The 10,120-nt window shown below is 55.6% G+C and overlaps 1 protein-coding gene across 1 annotated transcript; it reads left to right on the top strand.

Moving 5' to 3' along the window:
* Nucleotides 1-3,446: 3,446 nt before the first annotated feature.
* On the top strand, nucleotides 3,447-9,859 carry LOC121854034 (putative uncharacterized protein DDB_G0271982; the record flags this gene model as incomplete). The annotated part of the gene is made up of 4 exons (XM_042348419.1): nucleotides 3,447-3,565; nucleotides 3,616-3,637; nucleotides 9,011-9,105; nucleotides 9,730-9,859. Coding segments are annotated over 4 exons (366 nt in total), but the record flags the coding sequence as incomplete, so codon positions are not given.
* Nucleotides 9,860-10,120: the final 261 nt, after the last annotated feature.

Here is a 10,120-nt window from a genome sequence, read left to right as displayed (position 1 = left end):
ACACTGGGTCAGTTGTTACAGGCACCGCTTACTGTAACACCGGGTCAGGCGTTACAAGCGGAGGATGCGACTGTATCATGAGGTCCCCAAAATAAAAATGACCTACACATGATCTGAAGAATTAAGACTTGTTCCAGGAAGTTGAGGAAGACTGAGCCAGGAGGAAGTTGAGGAAGACTGAGAAAGGAGGAGGTTAAGGAAGACTGAGCCAGGAGGAGGTTAAGGAAGACTGAGCCAGGAGGAAGTTGAGGAAGACTGAAAAGGAGGAGGTTAAGGAAGACAGAGCCAGGAGGAGGTTAAGGAAGACTGAGCCAGGAGGAAGTTGAGGGAAGACTGAGAAAGGAGGAGGAGGTTAAGGAAGACTGGAGCCAGGAGGAGGTTAAGGAAGACTGAGCCAGGAGGAAGTTGAGGAAGACTGAGAAAGGAGGAGGTTAAGGAAGACTGAGCCAGGAGGAGGTTGCGAAGACTGAGTCCAGGAAGAAGTTGAGGAAGACTGAGAAAGGAGGAGGTTAAGGAAGACTGACAGGAGGAGGTTAAGGAAGACTGAGCCAGGAGGAAGTTGAGGAAGACTGAGAAAGGAGGAGGTTAAGGAAGACTGCCAGGAGGAGGTTAAGGAAGACTGAGCCAGGAGGAAGTTGAGGAAGACTGAGAAAGGAGGAGGTTAAGGAAGACTGAGCCAGAGGAGGTTAAGGAAGACTGAGCCAGGAGGAAGGAGGAAGACTGAGAAAGGAGGAGGTTAAGGAAGACTGAGACAGGAGAAGGTTAAGGAAGACTGAGACAGGAGGAGGTTAAGGAAGACTGAGCCAGGAGGAAGTTGGAGGAAGACTGAGAAAGGAGGAGGTTAAGGAAGACTGAGCCAGGAGAGGTTAAGGAAGACTGAGCCAGGAGGAAGTTGAGGAAGACTGAGAAGAGGAGGTTAAGGAAGACTGAGCCAGGAGGAGGTTAAGGAAGACTGAGCCAGGAGGAAGTTGAGGAAGACTGAGAAAGGAGGAGGTTAAGGAAGACTGAGACAGGAGAAGGTTAAGGAAGACTGAGACAGGAGGAGGTTAAGGAAGACTGAGCCAGGAGGAAGTTGAGGAAGACTGAGAAAGGAGGAGGTAAGGAAGACTGAGCCAGGAGGAGGTTAAGGAAGACTGAGCCAGGAGGAAGTTGGAGAAGACTGAGAAAGGAGGAGGTTAAGGAAGACTGAGACAGGAGAAGGTTAAGGAAGACTGAGACAGGAGGAGGTTAGAAGACTGAGCCAGGAGGAGGTTGAGGAAGACTGAGCCAGGAGGAACTTTGGAGGAAAGACCCAGGAAACCTACCAAGGAAACTTCAGAAAGGTGCAGTAAGAGTGAGTCGCCTGAGGGGAGGAGAGGGACGTCTGATGGGGAGAGAGAGAGAGAGAGAGAGAGAGAGAGAGAGAGAGAGGGGTAGGTAGGGGAGGAAAGGAGTTAGGTAGTGAGGTAGGCAGGAGGAAAGAAGGGGGGAGGGAGGAAAGTAAGGGGGGCAGGGAGCAAGGAGCAATGGAGGCAGGGAGAGAAGCAGGGAGAGGGGCAGGGAGAGAGGCAAGGAGAGGGGGGAGAGGCAGGGGAGAGGAGCAGGGAGAGGAGCAGGAGAGGGGCAGGGAGAGGAGCAGGGAGAGGGGCGGGAGAGGAGCAGGAGAGAGGGGCGGGAGAGGGGCGGGGAGAGGAGCAGGGAGGAGGGCGGAGGAGCAGGAGAGGGGAGCAGGAGAGGCAGGGAGAGGAGCAGGAGAGGGGCAGGGAGAGGAGCAGGGAGAGGGGCGGGGAGAGGAGCAGGAGAGGAGCAGGAGAGGAGCAAGGAGAGGGCAGGGAGAGGGGGCGGGGAGGAGCAGGGAGAGGGGCAGGAGAGAGGTAGGGAGAGGAGCAGGAGAGGAGCAGGGAGAGGGGGGGAGAGGGCGGGAGAGGGGCAGGAGAGAGTTAGGGGAGAGGAGCAGGGAGAGGGGCAGGAGAGGAGCAAGGAGAGGAGCAGGAGGAGCAGGGAGAGGGGCAGGAGAGGAGCAGAGAGAGAGAGAGAGGAGGCAGAGAGAGCAAGGAGAGGAGCAAGGAGAGGAGCAAGGAGTCAGGTAGGGAAGCAGAGAGTTTTAAGTCAGGAGGTAAGGAGGGGTTGCAGGCCGGTCTGGCTAGACTGCGACGGCCCACAACAGGAGGTCCCATTACGAGCGAGAAAGATGTCTTTGCTTACGGCCTACTAACCACTAAATTCCAGAAAGTGAAAACTCTCGCGTGGGTGTTGCTGGCAGCGCTGGATCCGCCCCTGGCAATTATACAGACCATCACTCAGTGGGCTACAAGCGTGGATACCACCCACCACCCACCCGCCTGCCCACGCACCCACCCACCCACCACCACACCGTCTCTGCTATGATGGTTGCACCCTGCCCTGACCATCCGTTCACCTAACCAACCGTTCACCCGACCACCCTCCCGTTCACCCAACCATCAGTTCACCCAACCACCTGTTCACCTGACCACCCGTCCTCCCGTTCACCCAACCATCCCTTCACTAACCACCCGTTCACCACCTGACTACCCGTCCTCCCTTCACCTAACCATCCGTTCACCTAACCACCCGTTCACACCTGACCACCCGTCCTCCCGACCAACCGACAACCCAAACCTCTCCAACGACATGCCTTGTATCCTGCTCACACCACCACCCCTACCACAACCACAGTCACCCTAGGTTGAAGAAGAAGTAGGTTAGGTTAGGTTACGGATTTGTCTCGGGATTATTTTTTTCTTTTTTTGTGGGGGGGGTGGAGGAAGGGGTGGGAGGAAGGGGTGGGGGAAGGGGGGGGGAAGGGGTGGGGAAGGGGGGGTGGGGGGAAGGGGTGGGGGAAGGTGGGGGAAGGGGTGGGGGGAAGGGGGGGGGGGAAGGGGGTGGGGGGAAGGGTGGGGGGGAAAGGGTGGGGGAAGGGGTGGGGGAAGGGGTGGGGGAAGGGGGTGGGGGAGGAAGGTCATGATTTAGTGTCTAGGATGTGAGGGAAATATTCAGAGTGGAGAGGGAGGAGAGGAGGGAGAGGTGAGGAGAGGGGTGAGGGAGAGGAGAAGCATTAAGGAGAGGGCTGACACGGGTAAGAGTCAGGGGATTTAGATGGGATGCGAGAAGGAGAGGGAACGGAAGAGGAGGAAGAGGAGGGGTGAAGCTAGGGAACTGGGGAGAGAGAGAGAGAGACGATGGATTAAAAGAGAAGAAGAAGAAGAAGAGAACGAAGTGTAAAAGGAGGAAGACGAGGGGAAGAAGGGAAGAGGGCGCTAATAGAGAGAGAGAGAGAGAGAGAGAGAAGAGAGAGAGAGAGAGAGAGAGAGGAGAGAGAGAGGAGAGAGAGGAAGGAGGAAGGGAGGGAGATGAAAGGTAACAAAATATGTTGAGGAGAATCAAGAGAGAAAACCTTCAACGATGGTCTTAAAGAGAGTAAGAGGGAGGAAGAGGAGAACGAGGAAGAAGAGGAAGAGAAGCAAGGGGAAGAAGAGGAAAGGGAAGAGGAAGAAGAAGAGAAGGAAGACGAAGGGAACGAAGGGAGAAGGAGGGGAAAAGAGAACGAGGAGGAAGAGGAAGGGAAGTAAGGGAAGGAAGAGGAAGAAGAAGAGGAGAGGGGAGGAGGAGGAGGAGGAGGAGGGAAGAAGAGGAGGAGGTAGTGGTGGTGATAGTAAGGGTGGGGAGGGCATGTTATCGGACGGTCCAAGCGGTGTGTTGGCTAGATAACAGCGGACGAGTGCACCCGACCAGACTACAACCACCACCAACCACCACCACCAGACCAACACCCAACACCACCACCACCAAACCACCACCAACCACCACCACGACTACAACCACCACCACCAACACAACCACCACCAACCACCACCACACCAACTACAACACCACCACCACCACCACCACCACCACCAACAAACCACCACCACCACCACTACTACCACTACTACCACTACAACGACTACTACTACCACCACCACCACCACTACTACCACCACCAACCACCACCACCACCACCACCACCACTACCCACACTACCACACACGACTACTACTACCACCACCACCACCACCACTACCACCACCACCTCACCACCCACCACCACTACCACTACTACCACTACCACGACTACTACTACCACCACCACCCACCACCACCACCACCACTACCACTACCACGACTACTACTCACCACCACCACCACCACCCCACCACCACCACACTACTACCACCACCACACCACCAACCCACCACCACCACCACCACCACCACCACTACCACCACCACCACGACTACCACTACCACCACCACCACCACCACCACCACCATCACACCACCACCACCACCACCACTTACCACGACTACTACTCACCACCACCACCACCACCACTACTACTCACCACCACCACCACACTACTACCACCACCACCACCACCACCACCACTACCACCACCACCACACCACTACCACCACCACCACCACCACCACCACCACCACCCTCACACCACCACCACCACCACCACCACTACCACACCACCACCCACACCACCACCACCCACCACCACCACCACCACCACACCACCACACCACCACCACACTACTACCCCACTACAACCACATCACCAACCACTACCACCACCACCACCATCACTACCACTACACCACCACACACCACCACCACCACTACTACTACTCCCACTACAACCACTATAACCACAACCATCACCACCATTACCACCACCACTACTACTACCACTACTACCACTATCACCAAAACCATTACCACCACCACCACCACCACCACACTCGGGCAGGAAGGAACACACACACCACCACCACCACCCCACAAGACTTAGAGCAGTAACAACAAAAAAGGTAACAGCAACATTAGCAGCAGCAGCAGGAACACCAGTAGAGGCTACGTCAGGAGTAATGGCTGGCAGTAGTTGTAACAGCAGGAGGACCACAGCAGAGGCAGGAAGAACACAACAAAGGCAGGAAGAACACAGCAGAGGCAGGAAGAACACAGCAAAGGCAGGAAGAACACAGCAGGAGCAGGAAGAACACAGCAAAGGCAGGAAGAACACAGCAGAGGCAGGAAGAACACAAAGGCAGGAAGAACAGCAGAGGCAGGAAGAACACAGCAGAGGCAGGAAGAACACAGCAAAGGCAGGAAGAACACAGCAGAGGCAGGAAGAACAAGAAAAGGCAGGAAGAACACAGCAGAGGCAGGAAGAACACAACAAAGGCAGGGAAGAACACAGCAGAGGCAGGAGAAGAACACAGCAGAGGCAGGAAGAACACAGCAGAGGCAGGAAGAACACAAAGGCAGGAAGAACACAGCAGAGGCAGGAAGAACACAGCAAAGGCAGGAAGAAACACAGCAGAGGCAGGAAGAACACAGCAAAGGCAGGAAGAAACACAGCAGAGGCAGGAAGAAACACAACAGAGGCAGGAAGAACACAACAGAGGCAGGAAGAACACAACAGAGGCAGGAAGAACACAGCAGAGAGGAAGAACACAACAGAAGCAGGAAGAACACAGCAGAGGCAGGAAGAACACAGCAGAGGCAGGAAGACACAGCAGAGGCAGCAGGAAGAACACAGCAGAGGCAGGAAGAACACAGCAGAGGCAGGAAGAACACAGCAGAGGCAGGAAGAACACAGCAGAGGCAGGAAGAACACAAAGGAAGCAGGAAGAACACAGCAGAGGCAGGAAGAACACAGCAGAGCAGGAAGAACACAGCAGAGGCAGGAAGAACACAGCAGAGGCAGGAAGAACACAGCAGAGGCAGGAAGAACACAGCAGAGGCAGGAGGAACACAGCAGAGGCAGGAGGAACACAGCAGAGGCAGGAAGAACACAAGAGAAGCAGCAAGAACACAGCAGAAGCAGGAAGAACACAGCAGAGGCAGGAAGAACACAGCAGAAGCAGGAAGAACACAGCAGAGGCAGGAAGAACACAGCAGAGGCAGCAGGAACACAGCCGCTGGAAGAACACAGCAGAGGCAGGAAGAACACAAGAGAAGCAGCAAGAACACAGCAGAAGCAGGAAGAACACAGCAGAGGCAGGAAGAACACAAGAGAAGCAGCAAGAACACAGCAGAGGAACAGGAAGAAACACAGCAGAGGCAGGAAGAACACAGCAGAGGCAGGACAGCAGAGGCAGGAAGAACACAGCAGAGGCAGGAAGAACACAAGCAGAGGGAACAGGAAGAACACAGCAGAGGCAGGAAGAACACAGCAGAGGCAGGAAGAACACAGCAGAGGAACAGGAAGAACACAGCAGAGGCAGGAAGACCACAACAGAGGAACAGGAAAACACGCGTAGCGCGCGTAGCCGCGACTTACGCGCAGCCGGCGCACCAAGCGCAGCACGCCGTCGCACATGTTCTAGCAGGCGGAGTGGCAGCCGCCCTGTCCGTCGCGCCACGGCCGCGTCGCGTCGCCCTTGCACACAGCCTGCAGTTGCCCCACCACCCGCACCGGGAGAGCAGTGCTCAAGGAGTGAATGCTGCAGATGATGGCTCTCCTGGGTCATACCGGTGTGTGTGTGTGTGTCTGCTGGCTGGCCACGGCTGGTGCACACGTCCAGGTGCCGCCATACGGATGACAAGCAGCGCCCCGAGACACCTACTGAATCACAAGTCGTACTTTGAACACCCGGGTCCCCCCGCCCGCCCACACTCCACGCCTGGGAGGAAGAGCGTGGATGTGTGGCCTCCAGGTCCAACACGCCTCAACAACGCTAAAAAATTCTTCAACACTATTCATAACCGGCGTTTGAATACCCTGGATCTCGGCTCAGTCTGGGGAGGGGCCACAGGCTGTTGGTTCACAGGCTGGTGGTTGGGCTCACAGGCTGGTGGTTCACAGGCTGGTGGTTCACATGTTGGGAAGAGACTGCATGGTGGATCACAGGCTGGTGGTTCACATGTTGGGAAGAGACTGCTGGCTGGTGGATCACAGGCTGGGAAGAGACTGCTGGCTGGTGGATCAGAGGCTGGTGGATCACATGTTGGGAAGAGACTGCATGGTGGATCACAGGCTGGGAGGAGGCCGCAGGCTGGTGGATCACATGTTGGGAAGAGACTGCTGGCTGGTGGATCACAGGTTGGTGGATCACACGTTGGGAGGAGACTGCCGAATCACAGGCTGAGAGGAGGTTGGTGGATCACAGGCAGGGAGGAGGCTGGTGGATCACAGGCTGGGAGGAGGCTAGTGGATCACAGGCTGGGAGGAGGCTGGTGGATCACAGGCTGGGAGGAGGCTAGTGGATCACAGGCTGGGAGGAGGCTGCTGGATCACAGGCTGGGAGGAGGCTGCTGGATCACAGGCTGGGAGGAGGCTGCTGGATCACAGGCCGGGAGGAGGCTAGTAGATCACAGGCTGGGAGGAGGCTAGTAGATCACAGGCTGGGAGGAGGCTGCTGGATCACAGGCTGGGAGGAGGCTGCTGGATCACAGGCTGGGAGGAGACTGCTGGATCACAGGCTGGGAGGAGGCTAGTGGATCACAGGCTGGGAGGAGGCTAGTGGATCACAGGCTGGGAGGAGACTGCTGGATCATAGGCTGCATCTAGTGGATAACCGGGAGGGGACTATGATGAAGGCAGGGATATCCTGTGAGCACCCAGCAGACCAGCACAGGGTAGGAAGGTCCGCACTACACGCCTTGTCTCATGGGAATTATACACAGGTGTCGACGTTACACTCACACTACAAATGTACACACAAATGACTGAGTACACACACACACACACACACACACACACACACACACACACACACACACACACTGGGGGTTGGTCAACGTGTTGCAGCAGCTCAGCTACCTCTAAGTGTAGCTCACGAACACCACGGACACTACCGAACACCACGGACACTACCGAACACCAAGGACACTCAAAGGTTCGTACGATAATATATTTTCCTCCTAAGCTGCGAAATAAGATTGCAAAATGGCGTCTACAGTTACGATACGTAGTAAATCACCCTCCACACTCCCGACCCTCCACACTCCCCTGACCCTCCACACTCCCTGACCCTCCACACCTCCCTGACCCTCCACACCTCCCTGATCACCTCCACCCCTGACCCCTTCGCACTCCCCTGACCTCCACACTTCCTGACCTTCCACACCTCCCTGACCGCCCCCACACCTCCCTGACCTCCACACCCCCTGACTCCATACCTCTGACACCACCCCCCCACACCTCCCTGACCTCCTCCACACCATCCCAACACTACCCCACACGTGCGTCAACCAAGCCCTGTTTTATGATGTAATTGCTCAAGTTTAGTTTAAGAATTACAGTGAGATTAAGGGGCGGGGTGGAGGGTGAGGGGCGGGGTGGAGGTGAGCGGGTGGGAGGTGAGGGCGGGTGAGTAGTGAGAGATGGAGAGAGGTGTGGGATGGAGGGTGAGGGGCGGGGTGAGAGTGGAGAGATGGAGAGAGGTGTGGGATGGAGGTAAAGGGTGAGAGGTGGAGGTGAGGAGCGAAAGGTGATGGTAAGAGGTGAGGGGTGAGGAACGGCAAGGTGAGACGTGAGAGATGATGGGAGGCGGGGTGTGGCGTGAGGGGAGGCGATGATGGATGAGGAGAGGCAGGGTGAGGCGTGAGGAGCATGGGTGAGGGCAGAGAGAGAGAGAGAGGTTTTGAGTGTAGCAAGCAAGTAGCCAAAATGTACCTCATTTTGAACCCTCCATCACCCTCCATCACCCCACCCATCACCCCACCCATCTGGCTTGTTCATGGTGGGAGGCAAATGTAAGTGAATCATGTGATCAGGGGTGAGCAAGGGTCATGCAAAGGGCAAAGTGAGGCATATCGGGAAAAATAAAAAATAACGATGAATGTGAGAGAGAATATAAGACAAGAGGAGGGGGGGGAAGGAGGGGGGAAGGAGGGGGGAGCAGGGGAGGGGAGGCGGGAAGGAGGGAAGGAGGAGAAAGACGGAGGGAAGGAGGGAAGGGGAAGGAGGAGGAAAGAGAAATATATGAAGGACTAGTGAGAGAGAACCTAAAAAGAGAGAGAGAGAGAGAGAGAGAGAGAGAGAGAGAGAGAGAGAGAGAGAGAGAGAGAGAGAGAGAGAGAGAGAGGCACACATCACGAACAACAGCAAAAGTGGACGACAGGAGAAAAATAGAAGGAGTTTCACACAATGGAGAGGAAGGAGGAAGAGGAGGAGACGAATGAAATATAGATGGAAGACTCGTGTGATCCGCCTCCCTCATTCCTTCCTTCCTTCTTCCCTCCATCCCGTCCGTAGTGAGGAAGGGAGAGATGAGGGACAGATAGAAGACACGAAGGTAGGATGAGGGAAACAATGAAGGAGGTGAGGGAAGGAGGGAAGGTGTGGAAGGAGGTGTGGGAAGGAGGTGTGGGAAGGAGGTGGAGAGAACACGAGATGAGAGTGAATTACAGAAGATGCGATGAGAAGTGAGGGAAGAGGAGGGAGAGTGAGAAGGTGTAAGTGGGTGAGGGAATGCGAGCGAGGAAGGTGAGGGAGGGAGGGAGGAGGGAGGAGGGAGAGGGAATGAGGGAGGTGCAGCAAGTTGGGTAGTAATGAGTACCGACCGCCCCGACTCTGACATATTGTTCCCAAGCGGAGGAGGAGGAGGAGGAAGAGGTGGAGGAGGAGGAAGGGGGCGGGGAGAAGGAGGAGGAGGAGGAGGAGGAGCGTGTGGAGTAGGTGGGAGGGAGCAAGGAGGGAAGGAGAGTAGGAGGAGGAGGAGGAGAGAACAGATCAAGACAGGAGGAACTGAGAGAGAGAGAGAGAGAGAGAGAGAGAGAGAGAGAGAGAGAGAGAGAGAGAGAGAGAGAGAGAGAGAGAGAGAGAGAGAGAGAGAGAGAGAGAAAAGAGAGAGAGAGAGCCTGAAAAGATGTGCAAGGTGAGAGAAAACAAGTGAGAGAACACAGGTGAGAGAAGACACAGGTGAGAGAAGACACAGGTGAGAGAAAACAAGTGAGAAGACACAGGGAGAGAAGACACAGGTGAGAGAAGACACAGGTGAGAGAAGACACAGGTGAGAGAAGACACAGGTGAGGAAGACACAGTGAGAAACAAGTGAGAGAAGACACAGGGAGAGAAGACACAGGAGAGAAAAACAAGTGAGAGAAGACACAGGTGAGAGAAGAC

Source organism: Homarus americanus, unplaced genomic scaffold, assembly GCF_018991925.1.
Source record: "Homarus americanus isolate GMGI-L3 unplaced genomic scaffold, GMGI_Hamer_2.0 scaffold33452, whole genome shotgun sequence".
NCBI classification, from domain to species: domain Eukaryota; kingdom Metazoa; phylum Arthropoda; class Malacostraca; order Decapoda; family Nephropidae; genus Homarus; species Homarus americanus.
This window is presented reverse-complemented; position numbering and strand designations above follow the sequence as displayed.